Below are 23,381 nucleotides of genomic sequence, written 5' to 3' on the forward strand. Positions count from 1 at the left end.
GAGAGAGGGAGAGAGAGAACCCCAAGCAGACTCCATGCTGTCAGTGCAGAGCCCAACATGGGGCTGGAACTCACAAACCATGAGATCATGACCTGAGCTGAAATCAAGAGCCTGATGCTTAACTGACTGAACCACCTAGGTGCCCCAGTGTTGCCCTCATTTAGACAGCTTAGTTTAGTTTATTATTATTTATTTTTTAAATTTAATTTAATTTTTAATTTATTTTTTATTTTTATTGTATTTAATTAAAAAAAATTTAACGTATATTTATTTTTGAGAGACAGAGGTAGAGCGTGAGTGAGGGAGGAGCAGAGAGAGGGGGAGGCACAGAATCCCAAGCAAGCTCCAGGCTCTGAGCTATCAGCACGGAACCCAACGCAGGGCTCGAACTCACTATGAGATCATGGCATGAGGGGAAGTTGGATGCTTAACCGAATGAGCCACCCAGGTGCCCCTAGATTACCGTTTATTTTAAATTGCCATTTTAAATTTATTTTAAATTGCCATTATTTTAAATTGTTATAGTTTATGTTCTTGGTGCTCAGTGTTTATTTTGATTAAGTTGTTATAGTTGAATCATCTTTAATGCGACTATAGCATTTCACCATGAAACTGTTTCTTTTTGGTATACCATCATGTAAACTTAATAAAAAGAATCAAAGCTCTAAAAATATCCCTTATTTATAAATAAAGCTTCATTTGCCTTGTATTATGAGACACGTGTTAAACTCTTCCATTTGACCAGAAAATAGAGTTGAAATGTTTCATGGAAGGAGTGAGCTTGCTTTTTTTGTGTTTTGTTTTTTGTTTTTCTGCAGAGGTCATTAAAATTCCTATACTTAAGTTTAATTATAGACTTACAGTCACATATATTTTCATATCTCTATTTGTAGCTGAATCCTGGCTAGGGACAAATGGAGTCCTTAGATCTATCTTTATGCAACTAGCCAGCTGAAATCAGCCAATGTGCTTTTTCCTTATACAATGTAAAAGTTGCCTGCTGAATGCTCTTACATAGTTGATCTTCGTAATATTCCTTGGGTATAAGAGAGAGGGGAAACCCATGGCCACACAAAGTTGTTTATTGCCCTGACTGTTGAAGCAGCTAGTTCTAAGTCTGACTTCAGCTTGTACATTCTAACTAGCTTTACTCACTCCTGGAATTTCAGATAGGGCACAGGAGACAAATGTTGATATTGGATTGAATTCTTTCCCTCCCTAGAAGATAGGTCTTTCTCTTTTAATCTAAACCTCAGATGGCAGTGACTCAGGCAGTAAAATGTCATTGGTTCCCTCTGAAACCAAATGCTTAAGGAAGAACAGTGGCTCCTGATTTGGGTTAGATTTAGATGGTATCTTTACTGGGGCAAAGTGGTATCTGTTCTTTGGTTTCTGGTTAAAACAGCCAACTTGCGCAGTGCCTGGGTGACTCATTTGGTTAAGCGTCTGACTTCAGCTCAGGTCATGATCTCACGGTTCTTGAGTTCGAGTCCCATGTCAGACTCTGTGCTGACAGCTCTGAGCCTGGAGCCTGCTTCGGATTCTGTGTTTCCCTCTTCTCTCTGCTCCTCCCCCACTCGCACTCTGTGTGTGTGTGTGTGTGTGTGTGTGTGTGTGTGTGTGTGTGTGTGTGTCTCTCTCTCTCTCTCTCTCTCTCTCTCAAAAATAAACATTAAAAAAAAAAAAAAAACCCATAGGGGCACCTGGGTGGCTCAGTAGGTTAAGCATCCAACTTCAAAGCTCAGGTCATGATCTCACGGTCCATGAGTTTGAGCTCTGTGCTGACAGCTCAGAATCTGGAGCCTGTTTCAGGTTCTGTGTCTCCCTCTCTCTCTGCCCCTCTCCTGCTCGCACTCTCTGTCTCTCCCAAAAATAAATAAACATTAAAAAAAAATTAAAAAACACATAGCCAACTTGTGTCTCCTGTTAGTATGTCTAGGTTTTACTTTGACGTAGTAGAGCCTAGTGATGAGAACAAGGCTCTAATTCTATATTGTTAGGAGTAGAACTAACTAATGTCTTACAGCTTGGTGGTACCTTAGGAGAGAGATCCTAATGGAACTCGTTTTTGTTTTGTTTTGTTTTTTAATAAAGAAATTAACTATGTTAAAGAAGGTTGGAAAATCAGGAAATTGTCTAAAACCCCATCACTCCAATGTGACAAATACTGTAAATTTTGTGTTCTATTCAAGTCTTTTTCCGCGGTGCATTCCTTGTAATTAGAGGTCTAAGTTAACGTTGCAGTGAATATCTGCCTGTCACTTTCCCCACATTCGGATTATTTTATTAGGATAACATCTCAGGGACAGAAATACAAAGTCAAGGCCAAAAGAAGCATTTTGAAGCAGATCAGTCGGGCTGCCATAGTATGCAGGCTGACTTGTATAGCTGCTTTTCAGTTTTACTTAAGGGTATGACTTAGAGGAACGACTACCAGACAAAGTAGAAAACATTTAAACGTGACAACTTCCTACTCAAGTAGACATTCATACCACTGGCTTAATTGTCTGGTGAGATGAGACAAGAACTGCAGGAGTAGCCTGGTTCCATTTACTTCTGAACAACTGCCTTGAATAGGCTGGAGGAATTGGGTTGTTTGAATTGTTCGAATGATGAGACTCTGAAGCAGCTTTGGCAGGAATCACTAGCCAATTCTGATTTTTTTCTTGGTTTCAGACCACAAAAGAAATTGCTGGAGAATCCACCTCATAGTTTCTTTTTGCTGTGTGTGATATCCCTCCAAGAGCCTATCCATCCTCATACTTTGTGATATTTCTTTGTGGATAACTTGCAAACATTGTTCTCCAGCCTTGGTCCTTCCCCAAGTTTTATTTCTAAATACCCACTTAGAAGCTTCAGCTCCTCTTCAGACTCTCCTTGTCCAAAACTGACTTCATCTTCTTGCCCCAAATAGTACATGCCAGAAACCTGTTTCTGCCTATAGTGTCATCCTTCTCTTAGGCCCCTGGATTTGCAATTCGAGTCATCTTTGCTTCCTTTCTGAGTGCTACAGTACTCAATAGTCACTACCACACAGTTAGTACTTGTTCTGTGTTTAATGCACACTTGTTTTGTATGACCTCCAAGGGCAGAACTAAGATCAGTGGGTGGAAGTTGCAGGGAAGCAGATTTTGCCTCCATATAAGGAAGAACTTTTAGTACTTTGAGCTGTCTGAAGGGAATGGGCTGCCTCTAGAAGTCTCGGTTTCCCCACACTGAAGGTACTTGAACAGAGGTTACCTAGCTAATTGCTGAGAATGTTGAAAGGACTGTTCTGGCATCAGATGGTGTTTTTATAAGATGATTTCTAGAATCCCTCCTAATCCTGGCAGTGAAGGATTCAGTGGAAGGTAGCTTTGTTTCTCCTGCTAGATTAGATTCCCTTGGAACAGGAAAACTATTTTACCACTTAATTCAGGTGCTGGTTACGTAGTTACCTAAAACTGATTATTTGTGGGTTAATTGATTCTTTTCCTTTCATTTCCATATCTGGCTGGAGAGTAGATGGTATAGATTTTTTTTCTTTTGAAATATAAAAAATATTTTTTTCAGCAGCCCTCTCATTTTACAGCTGGATGAATAGCAGCTTTCAACCTTAGACCCTATTAGCTTCCTAGTTCAACCTAACCTAGACCTTAATATTGTCCCATTTTTCCAAATTGCATTCTGTTTATCAAATAGTACTTGTAAAAATGTTGCTTTCATCATATTACTCCTTCACTCAAAACCCTTAAATGGCTTCACACTTATCACAGCATCAGATTCAAATGCTGCCTGGCTTTCAGTGCCCTTCATTACCTAGCCTGCCTTGCTTATCCAGCCTTATTTTTCATGATGCTTGATGCTCTATGCAGATTAACCCACATGACATACTTTATGTGCCTAGCCCCCTTATTCTCTCCTCTTTGCGTCTGATTGCTCTAGAATGTCTTCCCTTTTTTCTTTTACTTTTTCTTTTTTTTTTTTTTTTAAATTTTTTTTTCAACGTTTTTTATTTATTTTTGGGACAGAGAGAGACAGAGCATGAACGGGGGAGGGGCAGAGAGAGAGGGAGACACAGAATCGGAAACAGCCTCCAGGCTCCGAGCCATCAGCCCAGAGCCCGACGCGGGGCTCGAACTCACGGACCGCGAGATCGTGACCTGGCTGAAGTCGGACGCTTAACCGACTGCGCCACCCAGGCGCCCCTTTCTTTTACTTTTTCTATCAGGATGCCCCCCTTTCTCCTGAAACCAGACTATCTCAAGGCACCTGGGTGGCTCAATTGGTTAAGCGTCTGACTTTGGCTCAGGTCATGATCTCACAGTTGGTGAGTTCAAGCCCCACATCGGGCTCTGTGCTGACAGCTCAGAGCCTGGAGCCTGCTTCGGATTGTGTCTCATTCTCTCTCTGCCCCTCCCCCACTTGCATTCTATCTCTCAAAATTAAATAAAAATGTAAAAACAAACAAACAAAAAAACCCCAGACTATCTCCAGTCCTCACTGATTTCTTCTCAACTCTCAAAACATATAGTAATTTATACAGTGTCATTCAGAACCATACAACATTTTACAAAGAAAAAGCTCCAGTATATAGGCTGATACTGGAACTTTTCCTAATCTAAATGGAGTTAGACAATCTCTAAAAGAACTTTAAAAAACGTGTCACCAGTATTTATCCCATTGGCATTTTCATTTGTGTTGGCCTTCCCAATAAGAATGAAATCTTCTTGGGGCGCCTGGGTGGCTTGGTCGGTTAAGCGTTTGACTTCGGCTCAGGTCATGATCTTGTGGTCCGTGAGTTCAAGCCCCGCGTCGGGCTCTGTGCTGACTGCTCAGAGCCTGGAACCTGTTTCAGATTCTGTGTCTCCCTCTCTCTCTGCCCCGTCCCTGTTCATGCTCTGTCTCTCTCTGTCTCAAAAATAAATAAACGTTAAAAAAAAAATTTTTTTTTTTAATTAAAAAAAAAAAAAGAATGAAATTTTCTTGAGGGCAGATGCCGTTTGCCTTCTATGTCTTCAGTAGCTGCTAAGTACAGTGCCAAGTACAGTACTAAGCACTTTCATTTTATAAGCATCTTCTGTGTGCCCGGTTGTTGTAGGTACTGTGAATTGGTGGGGCTGGTTGGGGGAGGGGAATGGATAGATTCCCATCTAAAGCCTGAATTCTAGCACAACGCATGTAGTGATAACATTTTACATTTAAACTGTATTTTAAGGTTCCCAAAGTGACTGTTCCTCTCCTTTGATCCTTATATCTCTGTGTGCTAGGTAAGGACTCATTAAATGACAGTCCTTTAGTTATACAGTTAATACATGGCAGAGCTGGGACTCAAAGCTTGGTCTCCTGAATCCTAGTTTTTTCTTAGACTTCTAAAATTAGGACTGTTTCCCTTTCTGAAGCTTTTATGATGAATGCCTAAATAGTTGGGATTCTGTACATTCATTTATGGAGACTTACTTTTAGTTATTGGCTATTGTCAATCAGAAGTGGCAAACAGGGACACCTGGGTGGCTCAGTCGGTTAAGCGACCGACTTCGGCTCAGGTCACAATCTCCCGGTTTGTGAGTTCGAGCCCCGCATCAGGCTCTGTGCTGACATCTCGGAGCCTGGAGCCTGTTTGGATTCTGTGTCTCCTTCTCTCTCTGCCCCTCCCCCACTTGTGCTCCGTTTCTATCAAAAATAAATAAATGTATTAAAAAATTAAAAAAAAAAGAAATGGCAAAGAACAAGATCAGGCAGGGCTATGGTTTTCTACTTTGGCAACTCTAAATTCTTACGGAAAAGCCTTATTTTAAACATTTGCCTTCCAAATGTGTGTCATCTAGCCTATGAAAAAATATTGGTCTCCACGGAGAAAATTGAAAGCAGAGAAATTAAAAGTTGCTAATAATGTTAACTGAAGACACGGTGAAGAGCCCTTGAACCCACAGTAATGTGCTCAGCAAGCAGTAGGGGCTGGATGCTGTGATGAATTGCATAGTCACTTAATTTCTTAAAAGCCATGTGGAGTGGTGGGAAGAGCCTCAGACTAGGATTCAGAAAATTTGTGTTCATGGCCTAGGTTATCTGCCTCTACCCACTGGTTGTTTCATATCTGGAAAGCTTTTTAACTTGAGTTTCTTCATTCTAAAGATGGGGATCAGTATCTTCATACCAGACCCTAGAGAATTATTTTAAGTCTTAGAAGCATCAGATTGAGGATGTAAAGCACTTACAACTGTAGGGGACTATTTTTAATTACTGTTATATAATCTAATAAGGTTATTTTCTTATGATACTTCGTTTGAAGATCTCAATATCAGTGTGGTATGTGCCTAAGAAGGTAGCATTTATTTGAAAGATGGGAGTATTTGTAAGATCCTGCAGATAGGCGAAGAGGAAAAAAAAGAAAGGTAAAACAAATCTCCCCAGATTTGTCAGAGAGAGAGAGGAGATAGCCAGACTTGTTTTGAGGGGAGAAAGGTTAAAGAACCTGTAATAACCTACTGTATTTATAGTGCTTACTACATTTATAGTACTGGAATTATAAACACAAGACATGGTCCCTCCCTAGGGTGGCTGGTTGCCTATTAACTATTAAATAAATGATTTTAAACCTGTATATTAAATGTGTGGTAGAGGTAAGTGAACAGTGTTATGACCAAATTGGAAATGTTTCTTGGAGAGGTGGTACCTTAGCTGAGTCTTAAAAGGCAGTAGGAATTCTAGAGAGGGGGCAGATTAAGAAGGAAAAGCATACCAAACTGGACAGGCTTCCTGGAGAAGGTAGCACTTGAGCTGAATCTTAATAGGCAAGTAGGATTTATGAGATGGAACAACAACCAATCAGAGTGGATAGCATGAAGCCTCAGAAATGAGAGAAAGCATGATTCTTTCTGGAAAATGAAAGTAGTCCTGGGTGACTATAGTGTGTTTAGAAGGGTGTGGTAAGAGATAAAACTAGAGAAGAGTGGTGGGAGATAAAGCTGGACCAGATATGGAAATCCTTATTTGGACTTTACTCAGAATGTCCTGGGGAGTACTGAATGATATTAAATATAAGGCTATCTTAATTGCATTTGCATTTGGGAAGGATTATGATGGTAATGTGGAGAATGGATAAACAGGGTGTATTTCTGTAATTAGGGGATACTAGCAAGGAGGTTACTGCAGTAATCTAGAAAAAGTCATGAAGACCTGATTTCTGACAATCAGAATGAAGGCAAGGGCATCTATTCATGAGATAAACAAGATAGAGCCTGTGGATTTTGATAACTGACTAGACTTGGGGGAGAAAGGAAGAAGATAATTTAGTTAACTCTTATGGAATTCTTGCTATTTTTCAGGACTGGGTCCAGTACTGCTACATGTATAGTTGACCCTTGAACAACACAGGGGTCAGGGGTGCCAACCTTCACTAGTGCAGTCAAAAATCTGTATATAACTTTTGACTCCTCCCCCCATCCCCACCCCCTCCAATTTAACCACTAATAGTGTACTACTGACCAAAAACCATACTGATAAAATAGTTTATTAACACATATTTTATATGTTATGTATACCATAATACTGTCTTCTTACAATAAGCTAGAGAAGAAATGTTACTAAGAAAATCATAAGGAGGGGTGCCTGGGTGGCTCAGTCAGTCCAACTTGATTTCAGCTCAGGTCATGATCTCATGGTTGTGGGACTGAGCCCCACATCAGTGAGGAGCCTGCTTGGGATTCTCTCTCTCCACTCCGCAAGCATACACTTTCTCTCTCTCTCTCTCTAAAAAATAAACATTTTTTAAAAAAATTATAAGGAGGAGAAAATACATTTACAGTATTGTACAAAATTCCTGTGTAAGTGGATCTGCGCAGATCAAACCTGTGTTCAAGGGTCAAATGTATTTCCCCTTTATTCTCACTTTAGCCCTTTGGATTTTGTACCGTTGTCTCCATTATATAAATAAGGAAGCTGAGACTCAAAGTTTGCTAACACTCATTAGTCATAGAGCCAATGAGTAGTGTTATTCAAACCCTCAATTATCTGTCTTCTCAAAAGACCATGCTTGTAACCACTATACTATACGGCCTAATAGTTCCCGGGTTACTAACTCGGTCAATCAGGTGATTGGTAGTAGTGCTGGATTGCTGAGACGGGGGGGGGGGGGGGGGGGGGTGGTGAGGTGTGGGAAGACCATGAGTTGTTTTTGAGACATTTCAGTTTGAGATCCCTTCGGTATAGCCAAGAGGGGTGTCTAGGTGGAAGCCGGATTTCAAATTATAAATTCCAGAAGAATGGCTTGAGCTGGATATGCTGCTCTGGGAGTTGTTAGTGTCTAGGTGGTTGTGATCATGCCACTCTGGAAGGAGGCTGGATGGTACTGTGATAATGGTAGTTGAAGGCTTGGGAGTGGACATGACCACCTGAAAAATACGAATATGTGTGTTGGGGTGGAGAATGAGATGTGGTGTGTCTTTTGGTCCCTTCAATTCTGGATATTCTTTCCCATAACATCTCATATTTCACCCCACCTCTAAGTACTGTTCTATGTTTGGTTAATGGTAGAATGAGATTACCTATAAATGATAGCTGTATTATCCTTTTACATTCTGTTTAAGTTAGCAATGAAAGCTTACAAATACAAGCGAAATGTGGGAAAAAAGGAACGGAAATCTCATGAAGCTGTATTACTAAGCTGTTAAGATGGTTAGGTGTTCACCAACCCTGGCAGCCATTAGAGACACTTGTACTATGTTTTCCATGTTAACACTGGCCTCAACCTGGAGCATCCATGGTATATGAAGGGATGTGTTTTATAACCAGTATATCAAATGTGTAGTAGAGATAAGTGTACAGTGTTATGTGGTTGTATCTATTTTTTTTAACATTTTATTTTTAAGTAATCTCTACACCCAACATGGGGCTCAAACTCATGACCCCGAGATCAACAGTTGCATACTCCACTGACCGAGCCAGCCAGGTGCCCCCAGAATGGGTGGTATCTATTAATGGAAGATAGCTTGGGAGTTTATTGCGTTCCTTGCCTTTTCCTCTGGCATTTATAGAGGGTGGCAGATTATATGTGAATCTGTCCCTGGACAGTCAGTAATTTGAGAACTCAGGTGGCGGTGCATAACATGATTGCTTCTAGTCTGCTCCATTTGTGAGTAGAACAGAGACTTGGAGCCTTCTGCTGCTTCTCCAGGCCAGGGAATGAAAAGGTTTATTTGGTTTACCTTCACATTTTTTTCTTTGATTCTTTTTTAAACAACATTCTCTGGTTGGGCCCAGAGAGACCAGAGCCAACACACTGGAAAAAATGGACAGGGATTATGTTGTCTTCCTTACTTTGTCTTGTCAGCTGCTTATCTTGTCCACAGGGAGGGCAGTATGTTAGATTGAGATAGTCTGACATGACATCTTTGGGGAAATTGTAATTGCTGTGGTCATTTTAGGCAATTTCAAGGGTGTTGGGTTCATTCAGCTTCAGTTACCTGAACTAATTAATGTTTTGAAGTGGAATCTCCAAGTCAAGGCTTTGTCTGAAATGTCACTGACTGATTTTTATATCACTTACGGTGTCAACCATTTCACGTGGATGTGTGTTGAAAACATTTAATGATTATGAACTTTCAGAATACTTGTCCCTCTGGAGTTTGGGGATGCTATATTTCAGGTTCATTAACTTCATAAATATTTATTGAACACCTTCTACCTGCCAGGTAGTGGTCTGGATGGTAGAGGATAATAGGCAACAAGCCGGAGAAGTACCTTTCTGGGGTAGAGCTTACTTTCTTTAGGATTTAGACGTTGAATGAGACTAATTTCAGATAAATTAGTACTTGTGAAAGATCTGTAAAAAGCTCTTCTGGATGTGTCTATTTTTCCCTACTGCAAATCTGGATCATACCCATCCTCTTTTGTGAAGCTTGGCTCAAGTGGCAGCTTCTCCATGCTATCCTCTCTTGATTCTTTCAGCTGATGCGCTCTTCCCCTTCCTAAAATTCTGTTATTTTCTGCAACATTCTTGTGTTATCTTCACATATTTTTTTCTATTTGTAGTTGTAAGGGTACACGTCAAATAACTACTGTCAGACTAAGTTATTGAGGGCAGAATAAATACCCTATTCATCTTGGTTTTCGGCATTCCATATGTGGGCAGCAGGATGTTGCAGGAAAAAAAACCCTGAATTTAAAGCCAGATGACTGGAACTAAAGTGCTGGCTTTCCTATTAACTAGCTATGTGACAGTAGGTAAGTCATTTAACTTCACTGTAATTACGTTTCCTATCTCTAAAGAGTATGGTGATTAACCTTCCATTCCTGAATAGTTGTTGGGAGGCACAAACTGAGATAATATATTGACCATACTGTGTAAATTCTAAATTCTGGCATAAATACTTGGTGTTGTCATAGTAAATATTCAGTAAGTATTTGAATGGGGAAACATTTGCTTTCAGTGAACACCTTTTCCTGGGTAGCTCTCTTGCTTAATGAGGTCTTGATGATTTTGCAAATATGTTCATCTGTTTTTCATCTGGTTTTATTATTAAATGATTCTGTTCTTCCGAATTGGCATCTTCGTCACCCCGTGAGTATTCTGTCTTTTCTCCTTAGGTGCTATGTACTATTAACACAAGTGACATGTGATCTCCTTTAGCAGGTCGTACATTATGGCTGACATGCAAAATCTGGTAGAAAGATTGGAGAGGGCAGTGGGCCGCCTGGAGGCAGTATCCCATGCCTCTGACATGCACTGTGGCTATGGAGACAGTGCTCCAAAAGGTAAGCAATATGCAGCACAGCAGAATACTTTGAATGAAGACTCTGTCTTCGCCTGAAATTTTTCTGTCGTAGGGTATTCTCTCCTTTGGAGCTAACTTCCCAAAATGCTTAATCTGCTAAGTTCATCGCCTGTGAACAGATAAGAGAGGAAGTGACTTGTGCAGGGAGGCCTGTGGTTATTTTAACATAAGAACTTCCTGCTTGTGTGATATTTCCTGTTCTTTCTTTAGCAAAATGACTCTAGTGTAAGTCGAGTGACAAGTGATATTAAAACTCTGTCCAAATGATTGGCAAATTAGCCATTTTGTATATGCACCAAATGAATCATAGAATGTTAGAGCTAAAAGGGAGATTGGGGTGTTTTTGTTTTTGTTTTTCATTTTAATTTTATAGATAAAGTCAAGCTCGAGGAGGAAAAGGAACTTAGGGTCACACAGGCAGTTAGTGGTGGTACTGGAACTAGAACCCAGGTTTCCGGACTCGTGTTCCAGTATTCTGTTTACTGTATTACCTTGCTTCTCCACTTTCATGTGGAAGTGCTTTTTAAAAATCATCTTTCTGGTGCATGACTGATCCTTTGTGGTGTGTGTCTCTCTCTAGCAGGAGCAGCTCCATATGTGCAAGCATTTGACTCACTGCTTACCGGTCCTGTGGCAGAGTACCTGAGGATCAGTAAAGAGATTGGGGGAGATGTGCAGAAACATGTAAGGATGTATTGCCCCTTTTCCCCCTCTTTTAAGGACTGGTGGTGGTCTTCAAATCCAACTCCTTCTTGGTTTAAGAGTCCCTTGGCTCCTTCTCTTTTACCTTCACTGAGGAGCTCACTCCAGGCACTGGAACAGTTCCTCAGATTTTTCCAGGCCCTCTGCTTTGATCACATTTACTGTGTGGGCTTCTTTTATGCAGGTAACTTGCTTGGTGCATAAACTATGGCTTGGTTCATCTCTATAGTGAGAACATTCTACCATTCTGATCCCAACATGTTATATAACCAAGCCTAGGGTGGCTTATGCAAAGGAGTCATAGTCATGACTTAGCATTTATAAAACTATGCTCGATAGTTATTAGTTATGCTAATGTGAGTTATTTTCACACTTAGCTCACAGCAGGAATGTGAAGTAGGCAGTGACAGGTGCCTCTCCACCCACCTCCCTTCATATGCTGCCACCTACATCGTCACCACCCCCACACTCACATATATATTCTGTATCTTTCTTTGGGACCCAGAATCGTTTTCCTAGTCCTGAATGGTCCTCTGTAAGCAATAACCATGTTTAGGATCTTCCTGACCCTTCAGCAAGACTGGTTGCTTGATCTTTGGAAGGTCTATTTTGAGCCTCTCCTGTGCCATCTGTTGGCAGTGGTGTTAGCTTTAGTGAGTGGGACTGGGACTTGGATACAAGAGTGGGGGCTTGCATTTTTTACTTTATGCAGTTTGTCACATTTAAAAGATTTAAAAACATGTATCACGTACACATTCTAAAAATGCAAATCTAGAAAAAACAGGTTACCTTATTTGAAATTTTCTATTTAGATAGTGCCTGTAGACTTATGTTTCTTAAACTCCTTTGACCATGACGGTCAGGAAGAAAAAATGTATTTGTGACGGAGTCAGAAGCTTCACAAAGCAGTCTTACCTACTTGCATGGCACTCTTTTTTTTTTTTTTTTTAAATCTGTGAGGGGCGCCTGGGTGGCGCAGTCGGTTAAGCTGCCGACTTCAGCCAGGTCACGATCTCGCGGTCCGTGAGTTCGAGCCCCGCGTCAGGCTCTGGGCTGATGGCTCAGAGCCTGGAGCCTGTTTCCGATTCTGTGTCTCCCTCTCTCTCTGCCCCTCCCTCGTTCAAGCTTTGTCTCTCTCTGTCCCCAAAAAAATAAATAAAAAAAACGTTAAAAAAAAAAAAAAAAAAATCTGTGAATGGGTCATGACCCAACCTTTGAGAAATAGCTATAACCTTAAGGAGTAAATACCTTGGGAATTTGGGCATCAATTTGGCCTTTGCCTTGACTTCCACCTCTAGTTTTTGAGAAAAGAGCCTTTTTGGTGATGTGAGACAAGAGGGATTTTTCATTGCCCTTCATATCGCACTGCGTGTACAGTTGCTAACTTGATTTCATCTAAAGCTGACCCTAATTGCCTTCGTTTCCCGGATATGTATCCCTGATTAGTTGCCACGGGAACGGTGGTACCTGTAATCCTTCTGCCACTCCCTGGAAGTGGAGTACCTGAGGAAAGCAACAGGAAGTTCCCGGGTTGCTACCAGACTACATGGAAGTGGAGGTTTCGGGTTCTTCTTATCAGGACCCTCTCCAGTTGTAATGTGGCGAGAATAACTGATTCTTCTCCTTTCCGGCAGGCGGAGATGGTTCACACGGGCCTGAAGTTGGAGCGAGCTCTCTTGGTTACAGCCTCTCAGTGTCAGCAGCCAGCAGGCGTAAGTTCACTGCTACTTGGTTTCCTTGTGGCTTGATGCTCAGGATGGGTTGAGAGGTTTCTGCCAAGTACGGCGACATGCTAAAATGGACCCTCAGCCTCATGCACGTTCACACCAAGTCCCAGAAGTAGTCAGACTTAAAGTGCCATATGAGAATGTGCCATTCAGTATTTATTGGACTCTACTGGTTTTTTTCCCCCCATCTTTTTTATTTGGGACTGTAGTTACTCCTGGACTTTGCTGCTTCTCTCAATAGACAGCCTTTTTTAACCTCTTGGCTGAGGCCAAATTCATCATATTGTCCCGTAAGCCCTTGGGTGAGAGTAGTTCTCTTGCTTCACTGTGACTGGGCTTTGGTAATGCTGCTGTGGAGACCCTAAAACTCCTCAAGTACTGCTTCTTCCCTCATCTTTCCGTGGTGGAGATCTCCCTTGAAGTGTACTCCTACCTCAAAATTTTATGCTACCAAGGTGTGAGAATCAATTAGAGGAAATAGATTTTTCTCACAACCGAAGATTTTAGTTTTGTTCTATTTCTTTGTTTTTTAAGTGTTTATTTATTTTTGAGAGAAAGAGACTGAGTGAGTGAGCGTGCACGCGCTCCAGGGGGCATGGGTGCAGAGAGAGAGAGAGAGAGAGAGAGAGAGAGAGAGAATCCCAAGCAGGCTCCACACTGTCAGTGCAGAGCCTGACATGGGGCTCAGTCTCACGAACCATGAGATCATGACCCGAGCCAAAACCAAGAGTCAGATGCTTAACTGACCGAGCCACCCAGGTGTCCCTATTTCTTCTTTAGGCATTTGGCTTTCCGTGGCAGAGAGGTAACGAAGCAGGTCTTCCTGCGACTCTTGTGTTTAAAACCCCTGGACCCTCAGCATGCCTAAATAATATAAAAATAGTTTAAGATAATGTTAAATATATTAGACTTTAATTCTTAATCTGTCTTGAATGGTTAAGGCATTTTTTCGAAACCTTTTCTCCAAACCCGCACTTTCCACAACAAATCAGGCAGCTGAGACACAATTATATTTCCCTTGTTCTAGACTAGGGATTGATAAACTACAGCCTGCAGGCCAAATCTAGCCTGCCATCTAGTTTGTAAGTGAAAGGTTTTTGGAACACAGCCATGCCCATTCTTTCAAGTATTGTCTGTTGCTGCTTTATGCACTATAATGGCAGAGTTGAGAAACTGTAGTAGAGACCATATGTCCTGCAAAGACTGAAATAGTCACTGTGTGGCTGTGTAGAGAAAGTTTGCGGACTCCCGTGTTAGACTGTTTTCATGCTGTGATCTGAGAATTGCAATGTTCAGGAAACTGAGCTTTGGAGAAAGGGTAAAACATGGAAACACAAGATTCATCCATTTTGCTAAGCTGCCAGCTCAAATGCCAAGCCCTCTATTTGCATTTGGTTCATCAGATCTCTGCTCAGCAGCTGCTATATAGCTAGCAATGTGTGAGGGTTGTAAAGATTATAAAAGAAGGCTGAGACAAAGCCCTGGTATTTGAAAAGTTAATGAGAAATTTTGAAAAACATACTCACGTGGATCCACTAATAGTTTGTGTTGGTGCATGATAAGGTGCCAAAATTGGTTATGCTGACAATAAATGCTATAGGAGGCCAGTGTGGCTGGAGTTGAAGGGCTGTTCCTCATGAAGTATAAGGAATATTTGGATAAAAAGAAAAAGAAGAGACCATCGTGAGTAAAGGCTCAGAAATGAGATAGTATCTCCTACTAGTGGGGCAGAAAAGAGACCAGTGACTGAAATGGTAGAATTTTGTGGTATAGATGAAGTAAGGGTCCTGATCATGAAGAGCCACCAGATCTAGCCTGAGGAGGGTGAGGTGAGGAGCAGTGTTTTAGCCATATGAATCTGTGCAGGATGAGTACAAAGTTTATTTGGGTGTTCATTATACAGCCCATGAATTCTTGCCTGCAGGGTCCGAGTTGACAAACGCGTAAAGCTTTTGTGGAAAGACTAACCCGAATCTTCCCCTGCATCTCTTCCTAGAATAAACTTTCGGATTTGTTGGCACCCATCTCCGAGCAGATCCAAGAAGTGGTAACCTTCCGGGAGAAGAACCGAGGCAGCAAGTTGTTCAACCACCTGTCAGCTGTCAGCGAAAGTATCCAGGCCCTGGGTTGGGTGGCTGTGGTGAGCAGCGCAGCTTCCTTGGGAGGGAAGGGATGGAATGAAAGAGGTAAGGGGACATGGCTGGAGAGGCTCTGAGTCACTGACCGCTGCTGTTTCTCTAGGCTCCCAAGCCCGGTCCCTATGTGAAAGAAATGAATGATGCTGCCATGTTTTATACAAACCGAGTCCTCAAGGAATACAAAGATGTGTAAGTCCAGCCTTTTCTTAAGGGGTACAGGACACGTCAGCTGATTACTTGCCGGAGTAGCATTTGGGGGTTAAGGCTGTTGTGTTGGTTCTCCATCCCAGGGCTGCTTTCTCAGAAGTTTTATAGATACTGGCTTATAGAGGCTGCATCTGCAAGCAGGAAGTGTTTCTCCTTTCACTTCTGCTTTTTCTCCAAAGGGTTTATAGAGCCCCTTTTAGTCTTCTCATCCTTACCCTTCCAGGTTTAGGAAGTTTTGCTGGAGATAAAATGGACAAATGCCCTTTAATTTGCCTGTTTAGACAAGGTAGATTTTGTTCCTTTGTTGAGAATTTCTAACTGGCTTAGGGACAAAAGGTTCGGTAAGATTTACTCGGAAATCACCCTGACTATTCACGTAGTCAGGTAAAGTGAGAAGGCAGCTGTCTGGTGAAGCACGTGTATCATGTAAGAGGAGGGGAGTCTCTGTATGTCTAACCACGTATGTTCACCAGTCCTAACTGACTTCTCCATTGCTGGTTTTGAGCTGGAGTGACTGCAGGCAGCTATCACTCAGCTGCATAATTACCCAAACCCTTCCTTTCTTCTGTCAGTCATCAGTCAACCAACATTTGTTGAGTAACTACTGTGAAGGAATAGCTTCGTGTGTGTGAAATAGGTCTCAGAACACCAGGCACTTCCTTGATCCCTCCTTCCAGCAACCTGGAGTTAAGCATCGCAGTGTTTTGACTTAACCTGCCTTTAAACTCCACACTTCACAGTTGAGCAAATCAGGTCTTACGATAAATAGGCATAAAGTCTTCTAATATATAAGAAGAACCATAATTCAGTGCTCTTTCTATAATCTAATGCTGATTATTTCCTCCAGGGAAGTTTTAAATTTTTGGTGGGAGGGGCATACTTTGACATAAGGCACTGTGGTATAAGGCAGGTGAGTTTCTTGAAGTCCTAGAGTTCCACAGTGATGTGCAAGAGACCTTCTATCATATAGCTTCATGCACAGAATGCCTGCTTTTATTAGTTTTGTGTATTAGGTTCTCCCTAAGGTATACTTTGAAAAATATGGTTTTGTTATACTTAAAAAAGTTTGAAGAATACTGCTATAAGAGATAGAGATATAATCTGGAGTCCCTATCCTAATGGACTTTAGTCTAATTAGGGTAATAGCATAGGTTAAAAAAAAAGAAAAGCAAAGCTCAGTTGTGATAGAAAAGCTGCCATTGAGCAAAACCACACCACAGGTGGGAGGATATGAGCTCACAGATAGGAGGGGTTCTGGAATCACTATGGTAATGTGCCCTGACTGTCTGTGGTGAGTTTCTCTTTAATTCTCCTAGTGATAAGAAGCACGTGGACTGGGTCAAAGCTTACTTGAGTATATGGACAGAGCTACAGGCTTACATTAAGGAGTTCCATACCACTGGACTGGCCTGGAGCAAAACGGTTAGTGAGCCTTTCTTCCCTCCCTCTATCCCTCCAGGACAGGGGTCCACAAGTTTCTTAGACTTTGGTGCTACTAAGGTCCAAGAAGGAATGCTAGTCTTTACAGTGGAGAGTAGAAGGAAAAGGGGAGAAAAAAGAAAAGTGTGAAGAAAGCAAGGGTCAGAGAAGAATATCCAGTTCTATTCAGTTTCAGTACACATGGGTCAGAGATAGTGATTGGGCTGGAGGGGAGCCAGAAGAATGAGTTACATTATCGCAACCCTTCAGACGCTTAAAAATAGAGACAGAAAACCCCTAAATACAAGTCAACAAGTAAAATACTGTGATAAAGATATAGACGACAGAGTAAGAGGGAGTGTGAGTCTCACTGGAAGAGATTGTACTTTCAACAGGTATTCTCTGATCTGGGACATTGCAAATAGAGAACAGTGAGAAGTGGGAGAAATGGGAATACTGGCAAACGGCATAGCTTAAACAGAGTACATGTAGAGTAAATGTACAGATTGGTCATCTCTGGCTTCAGTTGAAGGAGAGAGTCAGATTTTTAGGATAAAAGGCTGGAAAGGAAGGTTGATTGTGACTTTTGAGCAAGAGAGTAATAACGATCAGACTTGTCCTTGAGAGAGTCTCAGTATACAGGTTAGGGGTAAGGGCTCCTGCTCAGACCGTGGAGGTGCTTGATGGTGCTAGGAGCTGTTACAGAAGAATTTGCAGAAGCTATAAAAGGTAATAGGTTTGATGAGCTTGAGGGTGTTAGACTCAAGAAGATTGAAGAGTCAAGCTTGGATGGCAATGTCTTTTACTGAAATAGAAACAAGGGGGTGATTGTACAGGTAGAGGAGCAGGGAGGAGATGATGACATCAGCCTTGGACTTGTTGAGGCTGAGGTACTGGTGACACACGAAGTTGATTTGCAAAACTGTGGGTTAGAGCTGGAATCGGGTAGAGGCCAAAGGAATGATGTGAAAGTTGAAAAATGGAGCTGAATTGGATCTTTGGGAAAGGGTAAGAGGGAATAAAACCCTTTTGGGTGTGGATAGGGAGCATGAATCCTAGCGTCAAGGGCTACAGTGGGTACCCCGTGTCCTAGAACATGTGTAGGACCCTACTGGGAATGGTACAGAAGGGAAGAGATCATGGCTGTGTTGCCTGCCCTTATTGTTCCAGGGGCCTGTGGCAAAAGAACTGAGTGGATTGCCATCTGGACCTTCTGCTGGATCGGGTCCTCCTCCTCCCCCACCAGGCCCACCTCCCCCACCAGTCCCCACCAGTTCTGGCTCAGATGAGTCTGCTTCCCGCTCAGCACTGTTTGCGCAGATTAATCAGGGGGAGAGCATCACACATGGTAAGTGAATATTTTGGCAAGAAGAGTTGGTACAGTAAGTTGTTTGGGCCTGATCTGATCAACTAGAGACCTGATGGTCTGTAAAAACAGAACCCTGGTTTGTGTATGGGAGAATTCATTTGGGTGTCACTGTCCTTCAAGTTGCCCAAAGGGACATAAAGCTGGCTTAAATGGAAATTGAAAGTGGGTGATTATAGTTGGGGGAAGCCCTCTGCCCCATAAGCAGATGACTTAATATTAAGTGGCATATATAGAGTACCCTAGTGTGCCAAGGCATGGTGCTGGCAGTTCACCCTAGAGCCTTTTCTGTGTTACCACATGCTTTCTTTGGGAAGTCATCCTGGGGGTGGAGAGGGGGGCATATATTAGTCATGGAAATTTGCATAAGAATTACCAATATTGGGGGGTGCCTGGGTGGCTCGGTTGGTTAAGCATCCAACTTTGACTCAGGTCATGATATCACAGTTCATGAGTTTGAGCCCCACATTGGGCTCTGTGTTTGACAGTGCGGAGCCTGCTTCGGATCCTCTGTCTCCCTCTCTCTCTGCCCCTCCCCAGCTCTTACACTTTCTCTCTCTCAAAAATAAACATTAAAAAAAAATAAATATAATTACCAATGTCAGGATAGAGAAAGTTGACACCCTTATATATAGAAGGTGGAAGTCTAAATTATACAGCCCTCTTCTAGGAATCTACCCGTAAAAATATCTAAAATAAAGACCAACTACTGTATATTATTTGCAGTAGCTAAAAATGGTATAACAACCTAAATATCCAACAGTAAGAGAAATGGTTAACTGTGGTATACCCTCTTAATGGAATACTAAGCAGCCATTAATTAATGCCTTTCTTTACAGGGAACCATGCAGTGTTTAAGAAAAAATCTAGTACTTATACTACAGCCACAGGGAGTGGTGGAGCTGAAAGGGCCAGTCAGTATTCGTTAAATAAATTGGGCCATATTTAAGAGGAAGACATTTATCCACCTACAGTGGGAAGGTGATTGTGGAATCTGCTCCTTAAAAAAAAAAATTTTTTTTTTTTTTTTTAGAAACTAGGTTAGGGGCGCCTGAGTGACTCAGTTGGTTACGTGTCCAACTCTTGATTTTGGCTCAGGTCGTGATCTCATGGTTCTTGGGACTGAGTCCCATGTTGGGCTCTGTGCTGAAAGCGCAGAGCCTGCCTGGGATTCTCTCTCCCTTTCTGTCTGCCCCTCCCCCCCAATACATAAACAAACATTAAAAAAAAACTGTAGGTTAACATGAGAAAGTTTTTTTAAGTGTTAACTCGTTAAACCAAACTTGTTAACAGTGTACATGGTTATAACCAAATAAAAAATGTTTATCAATAGGAAAACTGGTGGAAGGAGATTTCAAATGCAAACACTGAGTAGGAGGTGCGGTAGGTTAGCTGTGGGTGAGGTTTCTTTCCTTTTACCAAATTTGCTTTACTATCACATATTTTTTCTTCTTTTGCTTTAAAAACTGTACATATTTTGTGAATATATATTTGGTGTATGTCTTTCTAGATCTTTTTCTGTGCATTCATATATCCTTTCCTCCCATGTGCACATAGTCTGTATTTTATTTTATTTTTTAATGCCACTGTATAATCGTACCTTGGGGTAGAAGGGAAATTCTAAAAGTGCTTCTCCAAAACCTTTGTTTAAGAGAACATCTCAGAGCCCTGGCTTTTGACTTTTTGTTAAGTTTTTGTTAAGGCAGTTAATTCTGAGAACAGAAGTTGGTTACTGCCTCAGCCCAAAGCCATGGTACGAAGGATGGGCACAAGGCAGCTGTTGTTCTTACAGCCCTGAAACATGTATCTGATGACATGAAGACTCACAAGAACCCTGCCCTGAAGGCTCAGAGTGGTCCAGTACGAAGTGGCCCCAAACCATTCTCTGCACCTAAACCAGGAGTCAGCCCGTCCCCCAAACCAACCACAAAGAAGGAGCCACCTGTACTTGAACTGGAGGGCAAGAAGTGGAGAGTGGTGAGTTAAAAATACCAGGACTGGTTTGCTGTTAAGGTCCGACTTTGCCTCAGGTCACGATCTCGCAGTCTGTGAGTTGAACCCCACGTTGGGCTCTGTGCTGACAGCTCAGAACCGGGATCCTGCTTCAGATTCTGTGTCTCCTTCTCTCTCCGCCTCTTCCCTGTTTTTTTTTTTTTTTCTGTCTCTCCCTTGCTGTTTTTCTCTGTCTCTCAAAAGTAAATGTTAAAAATATATATATATATATATATATACATACATATACGTAAAATGTATATGGAGTACAGCCAGATGAGTGCAGGGTCTTGGGTTAGATTACAAGAACAGAAGTTTGGGATAGCCTGTTTTGGGGGGTAGTGTGTATTAGTGATGACATTCCTAAAAGCGGTATCTCTTTAACAGGAAAATCAGGAGAATGTGTCCAACCTGGTAATTGATGACACAGAGCTGAAACAGGTGGCTTACATATACAAGTGTGTCAATACAACATTGCAAATCAAGGGCAAAATTAACTCCATTACAGTAGGTGAGTTTTTGTCAGTCCTAGGCTCCGTCCTAGAGCCTGAGAGAGCTGGAACCATTTCTACCCTGTTCCTAAAGGTTGTTAAATTTAAAGTTCTACTGTTGACCTCCCTTTCTTCTCCTAGATAACTGTAAGAAACTCGGTCTGGTGTTCGATGACGTGGTGGGCATTGTGGAGATAATCAATAGTAGAGATGTCAAAGTTCAGGTAACTTGATATCTTGGCTCCTTCCTTTGGCCCCTGAGGAATTAATTGAAAGACATGGCTGACCCACAGATGTTGCTGTGGTGGGAATCTGATTCTACTGAGTCTGTAAGCTGAGCTGCTTTGGTGGCAGGAGAGGAGTTGGCTTTTACAGCGAGGCCTTTTCCAGCACCCATCCCAACCCACCTCTAGTATCCGGTGTCTGCTGTGCACTTGTGAGCCTTTCATGTAGTTGCTGAATCACGTGAAACAGTGAAAGCTTCTTCCTGAAACTTCCTGTTGTTCTCCACAGCTACTGGAACTCAGCACTTTGGGTTTTCTCTGCAGGTAATGGGTAAAGTGCCAACCATTTCCATCAACAAAACAGATGGCTGCCATGTTTACCTGAGCAAGAATTCCCTGGATTGCGAGATAGTCAGTGCCAAATCTTCTGAGATGAATGTCCTCATTCCTACAGAAGGCGGTGACTTTGTAAGTTCCTTGATCTCTTTGGTAGTATGATCTCAGAACGGGGGACTGAAGATCACTTGCGCTGGAGAAGGCTGGTTCATGGTCATTCGGTACTGAGTGGGTCCAACCTAGCAATACACACCTCGAGCACCCTTAAGTATGAGGTAGTCACATGAAGTAGAGCTCCAGGTTGAGCAGATGCTCAGGTAGCAAAAAGGAATGGGACGGAGTCATCGCCCCCTATTGGACTGGCGCCGCGAAGTCCTGTACCTGCTCACTGTGCCTCACAGGTGTAACTGTCTAAGATTGCTGATTCAGGAACAGTAGGAAACAAATTTAAACCTCTGTCTGTCTGGCTGGCTTTGGAGCCTTTGTTCTCATTCCTACACTGCTCCTCCGGGACGGCGGTGGCAGGGTGGCAGGTAGTGGGAGATGTAGTGCTGCTGGTTACAGAGCCAGGCTGTTTACTGGCGGTTCAGTTTCACTCTCAGGACCGCCTTGTTGCTCTAATAGTTTAGTGGAAGCAAGCATTGAGAGAAAAGTGTAAGATTTAACCCCAGCTTCTTTTGGAGCTTGGACTTGGGATTTAAACCCGTTTGTTTGTTTGTTTGTTTCCAGAATGAATTCCCAGTCCCTGAGCAGTTCAAGACCCTATGGAACGGGCAGAAGTTGGTCACCACAGTGACAGAAATTGCTGGATAAGCGAAGTGCCACTGGGTTCTTTGCCCTCTCCCTCACACCGTGGGATAAATCTGTATCAAGACGGTTCTTTTCTAGATTTCCTCTACCTTTCTGCTCTTAAACCGCTTCTCTGCTCTGAGAAGCACAGCTACCTGCCTTCACTGAAATATACCTCAGGCTGAGATTTGGGTGGGAGAGCAGGTCAGTTATCTTCTGCGGGAAGGTGCGGCTTTTCCCTGTCAGCTCAACCACACCACCAGTCCGTTCTTAAGGAACTGCACACCAGGACTGCTGTGTTTTAGCTTTCAGCCTTTGGGGGTTATTTGACCAACAAACAGTCATTTGGGAAGAATAAAGCGGTCCCCAGGAAGTAACAGATCAGAATGTTCACTCAAGTTCATCTTTTTCTAACAATGCCCACGAAGGTAGCAGAGGCTGGTGTGATTCTAGCTGATTCTTCTAACCAAACTAACTTTTTTCACTGTTGACAGGTGAGGCAGGGGTCGCACTGGACCAAAGGCTGAAGCCTGGCCATCTAGCATTCCGAGCAAAATTGATTCCTGTAGGCATTCCTTTTATTCTGCATTCCATCCTGGGTCTGCCTGAACCTGAGAGAGTAGGTTGTCCTGTATCAGCCGCTGGGCAGAGCCCTGCGCCCAGGCCAGTTAAAGAAGTCTTGGACCCTTTCTTTCACTGGGATCCCTGCCCAGCACCTTCCTACAGAGACGACTTAAACAAAAACAAAACAAGACAAAACAAACAAACAAGGAAACTACACCATTCCAAGGAATCTGGAATTCCTTCCTTCTTCCATGCTAGGTGCCTGCCCTCCGTCTTCACTGCCTCCTTTGCCCTGTCATGCCCAACTGCTTTTGGTTTCTGTCCAGGCACCTGAACAAAGGACTAAAATCTCCACTGCAGCCTGGTTTTAGGTCTTGTGTAAGAATCTTGCACAGCATTGCTAATGTAAATTACAGTTTTTCTCTCTAGGACGCTTACCAAAATATGCAACTTTTTTTGGTGGGAAGAGAGATTGTCCTGTGACTTCTACCCATTTCCTGAGGCCTGTGGAAATAAACCTTTATGTACTTAAAGTTATACAGAAAATAGAATAAAATTAATACCAAACTTGCTTAGTATTTACTGGTGGTATTTGCTGTATAGAGATTAATACTTTTTTTGAAGTAAGCTCCACCCCCAACATGGGGCTCAAAACTCACAACCCCTAGATCA

The 23,381-nt window shown here is 42.3% G+C and overlaps 1 protein-coding gene across 8 annotated transcripts in view; it reads left to right on the plus strand.

Moving 5' to 3' along the window:
* CAP1 (cyclase associated actin cytoskeleton regulatory protein 1) overlaps positions 1-23,276 on the plus strand; it is a 28,139-nt gene extending 4,863 nt beyond the window's left edge. For 2 of the 8 annotated variants that reach the window (XM_086716584.1, XM_086716582.1), the window contains exons 2-13: positions 10,613-10,734; positions 11,335-11,438; positions 13,091-13,168; positions 15,180-15,323; positions 15,425-15,510; positions 16,845-16,950; positions 18,118-18,295; positions 20,106-20,290; positions 20,693-20,816; positions 20,938-21,020; positions 21,345-21,488; positions 22,086-23,276. In XM_086716584.1, the coding sequence (XP_086572710.1) occupies positions 10,623-10,734; positions 11,335-11,438; positions 13,091-13,168; positions 15,180-15,323; positions 15,425-15,510; positions 16,845-16,950; positions 18,118-18,295; positions 20,106-20,290; positions 20,693-20,816; positions 20,938-21,020; positions 21,345-21,488; positions 22,086-22,169 (1,428 nt within the window). In that variant the 5' untranslated portion in view covers positions 10,613-10,622 and the 3' untranslated portion in view covers positions 22,170-23,276. Of the gene's footprint in view, positions 1-10,609; positions 10,735-11,334; positions 11,439-13,090; positions 13,169-15,179; positions 15,324-15,424; positions 15,511-16,844; positions 16,951-18,117; positions 18,296-20,105; positions 20,291-20,692; positions 20,817-20,937; positions 21,021-21,344; positions 21,489-22,085 lie in introns of all 8 variants that reach the window. The other 6 variants (XM_086716589.1, XM_086716586.1, XM_086716585.1 and 3 more) reach the window with 3 other exon arrangements.
* Positions 23,277-23,381: the final 105 nt, after the last annotated feature.

The sequence above is a fragment of the Puma concolor genome, chromosome C1 (genome assembly GCF_028749965.1).
Source record: "Puma concolor isolate L17-30 chromosome C1, mPumCon1.1.hap2, whole genome shotgun sequence".
NCBI lineage: Eukaryota > Metazoa > Chordata > Mammalia > Carnivora > Felidae > Puma > Puma concolor.